Source organism: Ranitomeya variabilis, chromosome 3 (assembly GCF_051348905.1).
Source record: "Ranitomeya variabilis isolate aRanVar5 chromosome 3, aRanVar5.hap1, whole genome shotgun sequence".
In the NCBI taxonomy this organism is placed as follows: Eukaryota; Metazoa; Chordata; class Amphibia; order Anura; family Dendrobatidae; genus Ranitomeya; species Ranitomeya variabilis.
Window position 1 is genome coordinate 632,243,326 of NC_135234.1, and position 16,595 is coordinate 632,259,920.

The 16,595-nt window shown below is 46.5% G+C and overlaps 1 protein-coding gene across 1 annotated transcript in view; it reads right to left on the reverse strand.

The window, feature by feature from the left end:
- Nucleotides 1–15,901, reverse strand: part of CD63 (CD63 molecule) — a 35,102-nt gene extending 19,201 nt beyond the window's left edge. Inside the window, exons 1-2 of the mRNA XM_077297509.1 lie at nt 15,700–15,901; nt 15,408–15,486 (exon numbers count right to left, since the gene is read on the reverse strand). Coding sequence (XP_077153624.1) covers nt 15,408–15,473 — 66 coding nt within the window. The 5' untranslated portion in view covers nt 15,474–15,486; nt 15,700–15,901. The remainder of the gene's footprint in view (nt 1–15,407; nt 15,487–15,699) is intronic.
- Nucleotides 15,902–16,595: the final 694 nt, after the last annotated feature.

The window sequence follows — 16,595 nt, forward strand, 5'->3', positions numbered from 1 at the left end:
CCTTGCTCTAGAGCCCTTTCAATTGGGACAATAAGTGTGGCAGCATGAGGGACAAAAAAAATTAAAAAAATAAGACTTGAATTTCCACTCCTTTTAGATGTCAGTTCGCTTATTCGATGATTAATCTACACAATTTTTGAAAGACGAGAAAGCATGTTATTCTCAAACAATTACATGCACGATACACGTGTGTTTTTCTTCACAAATCAGTCACCCACCCGTTCACATTACATGATTATCATGAATGATGAGTCATTAGCGTAACAGATTAATGGTCAGTGTAAACGGGCTTAAAAGTCGGTGTTCTAGCTGCGCAGACTGACAGAAAGCTACATGGAATTGGGGTTGTGTTATAGCCATGCTGGACACGAGCAATAACTATGCACAACTGGAGAACTAAAAACTAGATTCAGAAACTTCACTTTAAATCCTGTGCCAGTCGTTGCACTGGTTGCCCATCCGCTACAGAGTCCAGCATGAGATTATCACACTCTCCCACAAAGCGCTCCACCCTGCATCTCCTGCCTCCCTGTGCACCATGTTCTACTAATGACCCAAGACTAAGGGTGCATGTCTGTCCGGATTGTGGGTTTTCCGCTCCGTCCAAAGTGACGACCCCTTCTGTACTCGCGACAATTTCAGAGGTGTTCATTGCACACATCTGGAAGGGCCGCACCCTATACATAGGACTGTTATTTACCTTGCGGTGACAGTGTTACCGCAAGGTAGACTGACATGCCGCGCTCAAAAAAAAAAAAAAAACAAAACAAAAAAAAAACACCATGTCTAAACGCAGGGCCGCCAGATGCGTGTGCGCATGTATAGTGGAGACGGGATTTGATAAAATCCCCTCCACTATGCTGTAACATCAGGACGCTGTGGGTTAAACGCTGCGGTTGTATGCAGCGTTCAATCCGCAGCTAATCCAGATGTAATCCGGCCTGTGGACACTCCCCAACATCCCCAATAGTCTGGACCTCCCACTCAAAACAGACTTCCATGTGCTGCACCAGTTCTCTAGAAGATCCCAGGACAAATCAATTCCTAATACCCAATAAAGTGCAGCAGAAATAAAATTATTAAACTACATCTAAAAAACGGTAATTAGTCTTACCGATAATTGTATTTCCAGGAATCCATCCTGACAGCACCATGGAGGACGTCCTTCTTATCCATAGTGGGAAAGGAAACCACGAGAGTTTAAAAGGACCCTCCCCTTTCCACCCTTCAGTGATCTTCCAAAGTAACACATCTGGATGGATGCAAACAAAAAATTTATTTCGAACATAAGTTAAATACAAATGTTACTTCACATAAGTATATCACATATTTACATTAGGGAGGGAACTATCCGTGCTGTCAGGATGGATTCCTGGAAATACAATTATCGGTAAGACTAATTACCGTTTTCCAGGTCACCACCTGACAGCACCATGGAGAAGTACCAAAGGAAACTTCCTGGTTTTAGGGTGGGACTACCGCTTGAAGCACCTTCCTGCCAAAAGCTAATTGAGAAGAGACTAAGTCTAATTTGTAGTGTTTTGAAAAGGTGCTAATATTAGACCAAGATGCCGCTCTGCAAATCTGTTCTACCGAGGCTCCCCCTTTCTCTGCCCAAGATGCGGACATAGCCCTAGACGAGTGAGCTTTAAGGCCCTCTGGGGATTCTTTCCCTGTGCCTGATAGGCTACGCTAATAGCGGATCGAATCCATCTGGCTATGGTGGACTTTGATGCTTTTTTCCCCTCTATTAGGACCCCCGTAAAGGATGAAGAGATTACCATCTTGCCTCCAGGCCCTAGTCATGTCCAAGTATTTAAGTACCGTTTCCCTGACGTCTAGGTTATGGAAGAAAGACTCTCGTTCCTAGGAAACTGGCAAAAGGATGGAAGTACAACTTCTTGGTTTATATTTGAAACTGAAGCAACTTTGGGAAGGAACCCTGGGTCAAGCCTTAAAACCAGCCTATCATCGAATATTTGTAGATAAGGGTTCTGGATGGACAGGGCCTGAAGTTCACCCAATCTCTTGGCCGATGTGATGGCTACCAAAAATACTGTTTTAAGGGAAAGATTAGAAATGTTTATATCTTCCTTTATATCAAAGGGCTTCTTACACAATTCATTAAGGACTAGGTTAAGGTCCCAAGCTGGGACAATCTTCCTGATTAGGGGTCTTAACCTCATAATTGGGTCTTAACCTCATAATTGCTTTAGAGAACCGAGCGATCCAAGGATGGGCAGCAAGGGAATCATAAAACACGCTGAGGGCTGATATCTGGACCCTTAAGGTACTTGGTTTAAGCCCTTTCTTGAATCCCTGCTGTAAGAAATCAAGAATTCTAGGAATGTTAGGGCAATCAACATTGATTGTTGTGTCTCCACAAAAGCTGCAGAATTTTTTCCAGATCTTAAGGTATATCGTTGAAGTCACTGGTTTTCTACTTGCTTGTAGGATAGAAATTACTCCTTCTGATAAGCCTCTTGCTCTTAGGAGCTGCCGCTCAGGATCCACGCGGCTAACTGCAGATTCTCTGGGTTCTGATGAAGGACCGGACCCTGAGAAAGTAAGTCCCTCCATTCTGGAAGATGGTAAGGATGGTCCACTGCCAGCTTCCTTAGGAGAGGGAACCAGCTTCTTCCGGGCCAGAAGGGAACCACCAAGATCACTCGAGCTCCTTCCTCGCATATCTTTATGAGGACCCTCGGCACTAAAGCCAGAAGGGGAAAGGCATATAGCAGACCCTTGCTCCATGACAGAGAGGGCATCTACCCCTGCCGGGTTCTCCTGAGGGTTCAGAGAGTAAAATGCTCTTACCTTTGCATTTCTTCTGGTTGCAAATAGGTCCACCATCGGAGTTCCCCAGCGTCGACACAGGGTATCGAAAATCTTGCTGTTCAGTTCCCACTCTGTGGGTGATAATTTTTCTCTGCTCAGAAAGTCCGCAATCTGGTTTCTTGAGCCTTCTTAGTGGACCGCTGAAATCGAAAGTACCGATCTTTCTGCCCAGACGAAAATCTGATCTGCCAGATGTTGTAGCTTCGGATGCCTTAGACTTCCCTGATGACGAAGAAAGGCCACCGTCGTCATGTTGTCCGATAGGATCTCTAGGTGTTTGTTTTTTTAACAAGATCCGGGCTGAACACAAAACCTTCCAAACCGCATGCAGCTCTCTGTGGTTTGAGGAATTGCTGCTGTCTTCCAGATTCCATTGTCCCTGGTAGTACCTTCCGAGAACCTGGCCACCCCAACCCTGCTGGCTTGCGTCCGTTGTTACCGTGACTGCTGGGGTCTGGATCCAAGGGACACCGACCTGGAGGTTTTCTGACACCGTCCACCATCGTAGGGATTGTCTGACCCGATGATAGGAAAAACTGCTTGTCTATCGAAGACTGTCTTCTGTCCCATGATGTTAGAACTGCTCTTTGTAACTGACGGGAATGGAACTGACTCCAGCTGACACATGGGATACAGGCTGTCATGATGCCTAGGATCTTCATTGCATCTCTTATTGTCACTCGATTTCCTGCGAACTGTCGAACTTTCTTTATCAGGTCGGACCGCCTTCCGTCCGGAAGAAACGATTTCCTGATTTTCGAATCCAGTACTACACCTAAGAACTGTCTTCTTGATTTTGGAGTTGGGTGTGATTTTTCCCAGTTCAACACTCATCCTAACTTCTGCAGTGTGGAGATCACTAACTGAGAATCGACCTTGAGTTGCCCCACAGAATCTGCCACTAACAGGAAATCGTCCAGATAGGGTATTATCGGGATATCTCGTTTTCTGAGATAAGACACGATCTCTATAATGAGTTTTGTGAAAACTCTTGGAGCCGACGCCAATCCAAATGGAAGGCAACGAAACTGATAATGGAAGATTGATCCTTCCTTTTCTATTGCAAATCTCAGGTATCTCTGATGTGGAAATATTGGCACGTGGTAATATGCACTTTAAGTCTAAAGTGCACATTACCACGTCTTTTCCTAATAGGGGAATTGTGGAGCGGATGGACTCCATCTTGAACCTTTTGTACTGTAGCCATCTGTTTAGAGGCTTGAGATTTATAATGGTTCGGGATTCTCCTGAAGGTTTCTTTATAGAAAAGAGACCCGAGTAGTGACCTGTTCCTATTTGGTGAGGAGGAACAGGAGATATCGCCTCCATCCGGAGGAGATCCTGTACGTCCAACCACATTGGAGAGGCTGAAGAGAGACGGGCGTTGGATACGAAATATCTTTCTGGGGGAAGGGAGTCGAATTCTATCCTGTAACCCTGAGATATAACCTGAAGGACCCACGGACTTGTGGTAATTTTCTCCCACTCCCTCAGGTAGTTCAGCAACCGTCCCCCTATCCTGGTGGCGTCATTTCCTCCGGAACTCTGACGTAGGGTTTGAGGGACCTGGATCTCTATTTCGGTTCCTATTTTCCCCCCCTTTCTGGTAGCTCCATCTCCCTTGTTTACCCTTACCCCTATAGTCTGATCTCGTGACTGTAATAGGGCCTACGAAAGGGCTGGGATTTTTTCTTTTTTTCCTCTGGAAACCCCTTCTTTTCATCAGAAGCTTTTTCCAGAATGTCGTCTAATATAGGGCCAAAGACTCTGCCTCCTGAAAAGGTAATGGAACATAATTTGTTCTTTGAATGGACATCCCCTGACCAGCTTTTTAACCATATAGCCATTCGGGCTGCATTTGATAATGACTGGCCTCTAGCTGTGAATCTGACAGATTCTGCAGTAGCATCTGCCAGAAACCCCGTTGCTAGTTTTAGTAAAGGGATAGCATTCACAATAGACTCCCTAGAAGCTTTGGCCGACAACTGATCTTTTAAATAGTCAACCCATAGATGCATTGCTCTCGCCACAGATGTTACCGCTATATTTGTGCGGATTACTGCGGCCGAGCTCTCCCAAGCTCTCTTTAGGAGACCATCTGCCTTCCTGTCCATAGGCTCCTTCAAGTTCGAGGAGTCTTCAAATGTCTTAGACACCTTCGCTAGTGGGATGTCGATCATCGGTATATCTTCCCAATCTTTGACCTCTTCATGGTCAAAAGGAAGACGTAGCCTAAAGTCTCTCGGAATGGATATCCTCTTCTCTGCCTCTTCCCACTCTTCTAAAATCGTTGAGCTGCGGGAAGAGGTGATGAAGAGGTTAACGGCTGCAAACTGTGAGCAATGTCAGAGCCTGGCAGCTCAGACTCACCGAATATGGGCATTAACCGGGAAGACTTTTGATGTTTGTGAACAGAGCCCTCCGAACATCTCATCTTGGATAGACTGAGTGGTTGAAGGCTCCTCAACCTGCATAGTCTGTCTCACCGCACCCAGAAGCTCATCGATATCATTAGAGGAGAACAAGTACTTTTTCCCCTTATGAGGAGGGTCTCTGCACACTTCCTCTTCCTCCACATCAGACTCGAAGGAACTGTCTTCAAATGACAGATCGGACTCCCTCTGTCTTTTCCTGGACCTGGGAGGATCCTGGAAATCAGACTGGATCGACTGGGGAGCAGATAAGTTAGATATCGAATCCTGCACTTCTTCTCTAACCATGGCTCTCATGCTTGTTAGTAGGGAGGCCTGCTCCTCTCCTACAATACGAGCCGTGCAGGACTCGCAGAGAGGCTTCTGCCATGAGACGGTAAGTTTTGTGGCACATATAGGGCACCTCTTAGTCCTGCCAGCCTTCCTATCTCCGGATGAGGGACGCCCCTAGAACAGACAAAAAGACCACTGACGGTATCTTCAATAGGGGCTGTAGGGAGCACACCACAAAGAGGGAACTCACATGTGCCTGGGTAACCGCCTCCGTGCTGACTGCAGCTACAGGGTTTGAATCCTCCATAACTCTGCCGCCTTACTGCGCACCGCACATACCTTTATACCTTTTTTTATCCTTTTGTCTTCTAGTCCCGGAACTCCTAATGCAGGAGCGAAGAGGATGACCGCCCCTGCTGCGACCCGGAAGTGACGCGCACAGCAGCGGTGAACCGGAAGCGAGTCGCCGCCCAGCGTCTCTGGCCGCTCCAGCGTTCCCAGATGCCTGCCACCATCGGATCCGCCTGCGAAGGGAGCGTCCTTGCAGGACGAATATGCAGGTACATCAGGGGGCTTCATCCCAGGTCGAGAGCCCCCCTAGGGGGAAGCGACCCTTCCAACAGGAGCAGCGCTGCACTGGTGCTGCTGAGGGACCCGATTACTTGGGTGTCAGCTATACAGAGGACACAGTGGGAAGGAAGAGGCCGAGCCCCCCCGATCCACACTCTGCACGGGACAGGCGAATCTCTCGTCGTTCCCATCCATAGTGGGACAGGAAAAACACTGAAGGGTGGAAAGGGGAGGGTCCTTTTAAACTCTCGTGGTTTCCTGTCCCACTATGGATAAGAAGGACGTCCTCCATGGTGCTGTCAGGTGGTGACCTGTAAAGGAGCGTTCACTGTCTTCTGGACACCAAGTGGTTAATAGCACATGAAGGTGAGCTACAAACTCTTGCGCCTAGTCGCTCCAGCTGCTTTATATCACTCTGGCAAATATTGATCCAGGCAGTCACCAGGCGCAGAACACGGAAATCATGGCCGCTAGTCACATGAGCATGTCAAGCAGGCAGCACTCTGGAGGGACAGCTTCTGCTTCTATGAAAGCTAATCTATTAATATTCATGAATATGATCCTCGCACAGTGAACATGTTGTCCAGTCTGACATTACACAGCAATTTTCTCTTCAATCTAAACAACCCGGCTCACTCATTGATCTGGAGCAATGATCTTTTTTTTAAGCTTGCTTAAAATAGTTTTTTTTGGGAGCACTTCATCCCGTGTAAACAGGCAATCTTATCTGTGTACGTTATTGTCTGTGTACGCAGACATGTAATCAGCTGGACTAAACCGACCAGTTACATGCAGCCAATCAGCGGTGGTTTAACGGCCATAAGGCCAGGTGCACACTGAGGATTCGGCGAGGTCTTTTTACCTCAGTATGTGCAAGCCAAAACCAGGAGCGGGTGATAAATACAGAAGTGGTGACGGGTTTCTATTTCCTCTGATTGTATTTTTAAGCTGAAACCAGGAGTGGGACAGAGGGGAGAAAAAATAAAAATAAATAATTGACATATTGGAAACATTTGTGACTCTGCAGCGCAGTCTAGTTCAGAGTCACGCGATATCTTGTAGCATGATTTGGTTCAAGGGCACATTCACATAACTGACATTTTTCCTACGCTGGATCAGGCGTAAAGTGCCCAGCAGTGACCTGAAGCAATTTGTTAAAAAAAACAAAAAAAAACACCTAATACAAGAAAAAAAAACAAACAAAAAAAAAACGGCCACACAAACCACAAGTACGCAGTTACAGTATGTGCATAGAAATAAGGGGGAAGTTAATAATCAAGATAAGACCAGATGCTGGGATAGTCAGACTGCTTACACCAACCATTTATGTGATGGGACCCTACTCTTCTCAATCTACACCTTTCATCTGTAAAAGCTCAAAAATCCCATGGCTTCTAGTACAACCTATACGTTATTCTCATTTGCACATGGAAACACGAGAAGAAATGGACCAAAACTGAATGGGAAAAGTTAGATTAGGGTGAAAAAAAAAAAAAAAAAAAAAAAAAAACACCTGGGGTGATCAATGAGCGGAACAGGCTGCCATGAGAGGTGTGAGTTCTCCTTCAATGGAAGTCTTCAGAGGCTGGACAGACCACTATGTGAGATGGTTTCGTGAATGCTGCATGGAGCAGGGGGTTGGACACCCTGACCATGGAGGTCCCTTCCAACTCTAAGGGTATGTCTCCACGGTTAACGCTGCGGGTTTGACGCTGCGTACAGCCGCAGTGTCAAACCCGCAGCGTCCAGATGCTACAGCATAGTGGAGGTGATTTCAAGAAGTCCCATCTCCAATAAGCGTTAAGACGCCCGCGGCTCCCTGCGCAAACAGACATGCGGCGCCTCTTTGTAGACGCTCAGTCTCCGCAGCATAAATTTCACATAGACTATTAGATGCGGTAAAACCGCATCATCTTTATAGTCACATGCGTAGTAAGTGCGGAAACAGCTTACTACGCATGTGTACTAATTTAAACAATGTCTTACCTTGTTGCAGCTGGACGTTCACGTACACTGCAGTTTTCGTGATTAAATCAGCTGATCGTGATACCTGTAGTGCAGGTGATTGCCGGAGACCAAATTATCTCCGGTGGTCATCTACAAGCTGTGCTGTGTCTGGCTGGATGGTGGTATATTGCCACTATTCAGCCAAAGGCACCCAGATGTAGCAGAGCTGGACTCGTCGTGGGACACTCAGCAATTGGACTACGTCAGACAGGGAGTATGTGTTGGTTTATTTATTTATTTTTTTTTTGCAGGAGTTTGAGGGCGTCAGGGGATTAGGCGATGCAGTAAGTATGGTTAATTAAGATTATTAAAAGGACTTTATTCTTGCTGTGTCTTTATTGACCATATAACTATACGATTAGTAATGGATAGGTTTCTTATAGATGACTCTCCATTACTAATCCGTGGGCTTGATGTCACCGCACAATACAAAGGTGAACATCAACTCCACAAATATGAGCCCACTTGCCACCGCTACAGCGCAAGTGGGAAGAGCAGGGTAAAGTGCCACAATTGGCACATCTTTGGATGTGCCAATGTGGAGTAGCTGCAGGCTGCTATTTTTAGGCTGGTGAGGGTCAAAATCCATGGGCCTTGCCAGCCTGAGAATACCAGGCTGCAGCTGTCTGCTTTTTCCTTGGCTGGGTAACAAAAATAGGGGGACCCTACGATTTTTTTTTTTTTTTTATTTATTTTTTTTTATAGGGGATCCCACTTTTTTGCTAGCCATCCAAGGTAAGCAGGCTGCTGTGGTCTGGTATTATCAGGCTGGTAAGGTTTATGGATATTGGATCCTTACTAGCCTGAAATATCAGTCCCAGTAGTCTGCTTTCCTCTGGCTGGTTAACAAGTATAGGGGGAAACCACGCTATTTTTTTACATTTATTTTTAATTTTTATTAAAAAGAAAGGGACCTCTCTGCTTTCCTCAACTTTGTGTCATGTACGTCCGGCTGTGTCGCAAGATTCACTGTTATGTAAATTAGTACACATGCGTAGTAAGCTGCGTTACAGCACTTAAAGGGAACCTGTCACCCCACCCCCCCCAGTCGTTTCAAACTAAAAAAGAGCCACCTTGTGCAGCAGTAATGCTGCATTCTGACAAGGTGGCTCTTTTAGTTCTGGGTGCTGTAACTAGAGAAATAATCAGTTTTATAATTTGCCTGAAATACCTGCTCTTCAGTCAAATGGGCCGGCGTTTCCCCCCTGCTTCAGATAGCACACAGCTGTCACTCACATCTTCTTGGCGCCGCCTCCTCCTCACCGCTGTTTTCACGAATCGTGCCGTCGTAGCGATGTAAATGGTACTGTGTGACGGTACCCTTAAGGTAGCATACAAGCCCTTTAATTTAGATTTGACTGAGCTGGTGGTTAGACTGCTAGGTCATCTCCCATACACACCAGAATGGATTACTGCTCAGTTAGCACACAGAAAGAAGAGCTAGTACTAATCAGTGTAGTTGTGAATCCAGTGGGAAAAAAAAACAAAGCCAGATATGAGCTGCTTTTGCACAGTAGATTGTGAATTCAGGAAGCAGGGGAATAGGCGGAATAAAAGGCAGGGTTTTCTTATTCTAAATACAGTCGAGCCAGTTAATTTGCGGGACCCTAGTAGTTCATGGTCTCAGGACCAGAGCACTGCAATCCTCCCATTAACTGTGCCAATGCCAGAAACTGATTAGTTGCCACCTGCAACTTCACGGGTGTTTTATGCTGCAGTGTAATGGCATTGCAGGGCTTCTAATCAGAAGAGGTACGGGGGATGGCGCAGGTAGCTTCACAGTGCACTGTTGGCAGCCATGGATTACCTGCATTAGGCCCCGTGCACACGCTGCGGAATCTGCTGCGGTTTTTTCCGCTGTGGAATTGGAAAATCCGCAGTGCAAAACCACTGCGGATTTTCCTGCGGTTTCTTCTGCAGATTCCTCTGTGGGTTTTCAACAGCACTTTCCTATTGGTGCATGTTGAAAACCGCTGCGGAATCCGCAGAAAGAAGTGACATGGTCCTTTTTTTCTGCAGCAATTCCGTGCGGCTTTTTCTGCATCGTGGGCACTGCGGTTTTGGTTTTCCATACAGTAACATGGTACTGTACACCGCATGGAAAACTGCTGCGGATCCGCAGCATCAAATCCGCTGCGGATCCGCAGCAAAAACCGCAGCGTGTGCACATACCCTAAACGTTGGACCAGGGTCCTGCAAGTCTTTTTGGCGAAGATTGATTGGACTAGATTAGACATTAATTCAGGAAGTAAATAAAAGTCAATCTGAAACTTGCATTGTGTACACCCATTTTGGATGGTCTCACTTCCTGTACAAGGTCAGTTCTCACTTTTACAAACTAGATCTGAATCAGTTGGGCATTTTCCCCACGCAGATGCTTTTTTTGTAAATACAAATAAGCACTTTGTAGTACCAGCAACAGCCAGGACAAAAAAAAAAAAAAACAAACAAAACTCACAGCTCAAAGAAAATAAAGGGAACAAGTAAAATCCCACATCCTAGATATCACTGAATGAAATATTCCAGTTGTAAATCTTTATTCATTACATAGTGGAATGTGTTGAGAATAAAACCTAAAAATTATCAACGTAAAAAAAATAATATCCCACGGAGGTCTGGAGTTGGAATAATGCTCAAAATCAAAGTGGAAAATGAAGTTACAGGCTGATCCAACTTCAGTGAAAATGCCTCAAGACACGGAAATGATGCTCAGTAGTATGTGTGGCCTCCACGTGCCTGCATGATCTCCCTACAACGCCTGGGCAGGCTCCTGATGAGGTGGCAGATGGTCTCCTGAGGGCTCTCCTCCCAGACCTGGACTAAAGCATCCGCCAACTCCTGGACAGTCTGGTGCAAAACATGATGTCCCAAATGTGTTCAATCTGATTCAGGTCTGGGGAATGGGTGGGCCAGTCCATAGCTTCAATGTCTTCATCTTGCAGGAACTGCTGACACTCCAGCCACATGAGATCTGGCACTGTCCTGCATTAGGAGGAACCCAGAACCAACAGCACTAGCACATGGTCTCACAAGGGATCTCAGGATTTCATCTCGGTACCCAATGGCAGTCAGGCTACCTATGGCGAGCACATGGAGGGCTGTGCAGCCCTCCAAAGCAATGCCACCCCACACCATTACTGACCCACTACCAAACCGGTCATGCTGAAGGATGTTGTAGGCAGATCGCTCTCCACGGCGTCTCCAGACTGTCACATGTGCTCAGTGTGAACCTGCTTTCATCTGTGAAGAGCACAGGGTACCAGTGGCGAATTTGACAATCCTGGCGTTGTGGCAAATGCCAAGCGTCCTGCACGGTGTTGAGCTGTGAACACAACCCGTCCCCCCCGCCCCCCCAATCTGTGGATGCTAGGCACTCAGACCATCCTCATGAGGTCGGTTTCTAACCGTTTGCGCTGACATGCACATTTGTGGCCTGCTGGAGGTCATATTGCAGGGCTCTGGCAGTGCTCCTCCTTGCACAAAGGCTGAGGTAGCAGTCCTGCTGTCCTCCTACAGCCCCTCTCCACGTCTCCTGGCAGCGCCTCCAGCCTCTGGACATTACGCTGACAGACAGCAAACCTTCTTGTCACAGCTTGCATTGATGTGCCAACCTGGATAAGATGCACTACCTGAGCCACTTGTGTGGGTTGTAGAGTCCGTCCCATGCTACCACAAGTGTGAAAGCACAACCAACATTCAAAAGTGACCAAAACATCAGCTAAAAAGCATTGGTACATACATATTATTTATTACACTCACGGGATTTCAGCCTATGGGTTCGGCCCTCCACAACAGACACCGCCTCAAGTACAAAGTTATCCGTGTTTCATAAGGATCTTCATAGATAATGGGCGAGTGAGATGCAAGACAGATAGGACCCGCTGATAATATTTTATGTGACTGTAGCCTTATACAGTATGCCCCTTTACAATAGAGCTCTTGAATATATGTGGACGTATGTTTGGACCAGTAGCGTCCTTGACCCACAATTCTAGTATTATACAGTCTATGATTGCACACAGATTGTATCGTTCACCTCTTTCTAGATTTAAAATTGTTCAGACTCGAAAAGGTTTTAAATGTGATCCGATACTGCGCGTCCTGAAATCGTGTCACTCAGATGAGGAGCGGAATGGTGCTGGATACTGGATGAGACAAAGTGAGTATGCTAAACTACACATACAGATTGAGGTGGATTGGTAAAGTTCATAGATGTGCTTCTTTAAGTTCCACTAGGAATATAACTTGTGTCTTGCATTGAACTTCAGCACTACAGAGTTAAGTGCAACCGAGTTGCAATACCACATACTGTGGACATGTGTTGTGCCTTTTTAACAAAGCCTGTTACCCTGCTCCTGTGCGTAAAACTGCAGCTAGGCTCCCATGTCACTTTATATGTGTGATAGCACACCAGCTAAATATCACAGCAACATGTGACAAGACAACCTGCATCCAGAACAGACAATCAGAAGATAAACACAAGAATCTCAGATATAAATAGAGGAAATACACTGCCAAAACACACAGCGAGTCAGTAAGCAAGTGGAAAGAATCCAAAGACCACATGATTATGGCTTTCCTTGCTTTTCCTGCATCTTTCCAACCAACAACACACATCCATTAGAGGCTTCAGCAAAACCTGTAGATCAAGTTTAGAATGTGATATTCTCCTGAAATAGATATCACGTAACTGGTATATACCGCAAGTGTAAGATGTAGTTATAAAACTGCGTAACCTATGGTAAATGTAAAGCTATAAACTCATTCAATCTTAAGACTAGCGTTACCGGTATTGTCACTTTTAAGAGCATAACAACTATCTGAAGAATCTAGACTTTCTGACATTCTCAATCTCCAAGAACAGACTTCAGTGGCTGAAAACCAGTTTCTGATAAACCAAACACAGCTGGGTAACAAGACAGTTTGTACACAAACACGTACAGGGTTAAAATTAGGCCTCAGGACAGCAATTATGTAAGGCAAAGAGCAAGGGAAGGGTTACACAAGATACATCCATGAGGAACACTATATAAAAAGGAGCAAAAAAGGTGTAAACAAACAAATACAGCTTGCTACATCTGGATAATTATAAGACCTGGACTGAAGGAAGTGGTTGTGCAACCTAGATGCCGTGGTGTAACCTTTCCAGCTGACTTCCCCAGAAAAACATTTCTCTTAACACCCACTCAGATCTGACACAGGGAATTGGGATCTGCTCCTACTATACATTGCGCATTTACCAGTGAACCTTGACGACTGATGAAATGGCCAAACATGGTGTACTTCTACAACCAGCCTGTTCCCCAATGTTGGTGGCAATGGAAGTTGACGAAAGTTAATATTTGAACCATAACAAACGTGATTTGGAATTTTGCAAAGTATGGTTTTCAGAATGTTTCTATTTTCCTCTAATAGTGCACTGGCCCATTTAACCATCTATAGTCTGGAGAACAATTCACATAGGGGAAAAGTAGAAATGAGACTATGCGGACGCTGGCTGCCCACAGCCATAAAACTACACATGCAGTGACCAGTGGACAGCTATGGGCCACAGCAGGAGCAAAATTTCACCCAAGTGTATGCATCACGGACGACTGTCCTCCACTAGACATACAACGGCCACTGCTTACCTAGTGGAAACTAACATCTGACCACCCTGAAGTACTGCTAATGACTAATATCTAACATGTATACCGCAATCTCATGACCGTTCAGCAAACACTGAGTCAATGTTTGATCAACTAAATTCTAAGTACAGCCACTGAGATCACATAAGTCGGTCCCATTCTTTTCCCTTCAGAAAATAAATGATCCCAGAGGGAGTCACCTAACCAACATGCCTGATCTGCCAAATTACAGTGGTTTCCCCAAGTGTCAAAGTTATCCCCTATTCACAGAATAAGGCCAATCATTTGGACCCCCACCGATCTCAGAAACCAGGGGTCTGAAGAGCCTCATTGTGAATGGAGAGTTGGTCAATTATGCGTACCGCTGCTCCATTCAGTCTGATGGGACTACCAAAGACCAGCCAAGCGTTGCACTCTACTATCTCCGCAATAACAGCAAGAAAAGGAAGGAGATGCAGATGGCCAACCACAACTCCATCCACATGGGGATCATCAGCCCTGGTTCTCAGGATGAGTGGGTCCCAGCAGCCAGACCCCCATATTATGGATCATAGATATTTTCAAAGCTTTTCATGAACTTTACATGAAGCTTTACATGAACACCCGAGCCTTACACTATGGCTGGTCCAAATAACTAAAGCAATTGGTACCATCCACCTCTTGTGTCTCCCCTTTTCCTCATAGTTTGTAAGCAGGGCCCTCATTCCTCTTGGTATCCATTTTGAACTGTGTTTATTGTTATGCTGTATTGTCTGTACAAGTCCCCTCTATAAGTTGTAAAGCGCTGCGGAATATGTTGGCGCTATATAAAATTATTATTATTCTTGAAAAGATAGCCTTCAGCTACTGAATAAGACGTTTTACCTTTTAAAAGGGTTGTCCAGGACTTTAACATTTACACTATCCTTAGGATAGATCAGTGTCTGGTCAGTGGGGGTGTGACCCTGCACTCCTGCTGATCAGCTGTTGACAGAGTCCCTGGAACTTCTCAGTTACTCAGCTGCACAGCTCCATGGATGGAATATTGGCTGCAACCAAGTACTAGACGATTGCCACCTATTCGAGTCAATATGGTCGGATGTGCAGTGCCTGGCCTCTGCTCTGTCAGCGGAACAACTGAACAGTTCCAGCACCGGAAACAGCTGATCGGCGGAGTGCTGGGTGTCCCATCACCACTGATCAGACATTGACAGCCTATATCAATGTTAGGGCCCTGGACAACCAGCCTCCATGTATAGATGGCAAGGTTTATAAGTTCAGCAAGAGCCAGGGGAGACTCGGGAGGAGTATTACAGCTGTGGACCATAACGTGAACACTCACATAGGCCTGTGTGTAAAGTTACACTTCACAATTTAAAATTTCTTGTATCATGAACAGAATTTAGCAACACAATAGCTCTCAAGAAAGGCAAGATCATCAGCAGCCATTCCCCACAATGCAGAGGAGAATCGCACCAATGACGACATGGGGTTAGAGGGCTGCGATCTACTTTAGAGCCCACGTCTCCATAGTATGGAGTCACCAAGCAGCTGATCAGCCCCTCCAGGCGAGACACAAGCTGCACACTGCGGAGAACACGTGATCCCACCGCACAGATCGCCCTACGCGATGGCCGCAGGAGACAGTATCACACGGGCACTGAGGGAAAGAGCCACTTACCCAGAACAAGAGGTTAAATATGAAGACGAGATACTTGACACACTTCATCCCTCCTTCCACCGCCATCCTGCTGCCGAGTCTGCACAGGAAAGATCACACGGTGTTAGAAGCCATCTATTATACACGTTTACTAGGAGGACGCCGGCCCGCCCGCCCTGCCCGGCTACACCCGGGCCGTCCCTACACTCCCGCAGTCAGACGGTGCCCTCCGGCCAGGGCAGAGCTATGACGCCTTCCCATGGGGAGTAACCGCCCTCCTCACTGCACTCACGGCCCGGAGCTGCGCACTCACCTCTGCTGCTCCTCGCACCGTCTCCTGCCTGTTGCTGCTGCTCCTCACTGAGGAGTTCACTAAATGGCAGATGTGGGCGGCCCCTCCCTGCTAAACTTCCTGCCCCCGCTCTCTAAGTCATGTGACCCTGGCGGGGAAGGCGGGAGCCTGGCTGGTGCCTCTCACCGGCCGGGAACCCCCGTGACTCAGCCCGTGTAATGACGGCTCACTGAGCGGTACTGTGGTAGCTCCTGCCGTCTCCCCCCAATGAGGCTTTCACACCAGGAGCTGGTCACAGACCCCAGTGGTGACAGGAAATGTCCAAAAATAACAAGGAGTCAACCAGATTATTACAAGGGATGGAGGCCTCGTGTGAGGAGAGGTTGGGAAAGCTGGGCTTATTTAGCTTAGTAAAAAGACACCTCAGAGGGGATCTCATTACAGTGCTGTGTGTGTGGTCAGTACAGAGGGCTGGCACATGACTTATTTAGGACCAAGGGGCGCTTTTTGCGGGTGGAAGAAAGGCGATTCCATCAGCTAAATAGGAAAGGGTTCTTTACAGTTAGAGCAGTCAGAGTGGAATACCGACCACAAGAGGTAATAATGGCCGACACTATTACGTGTTATATAAAAGGGCTGGAGGGTTTCATCCATACACATAACATTACGCGTTATAGCTAATTTGGTGATGAGATGAACAATTGGAGAACGGTTGAACTTGATGGACCTAGGTCTTATTTCAACCAATGTAATCTAATTCTTCCCCTGATTCCTGCCTTGTTCGCTGTCGGCCATGTTACTAGATGGCAGTGACGTGTCGCCCACATAACGTAATGTCATGGACATGTACAAATACCAGTGTGCCTGCCGGTTTAGCACTAAAATCCCGATAAAGGCCGTAGCTCAGACACTACTGA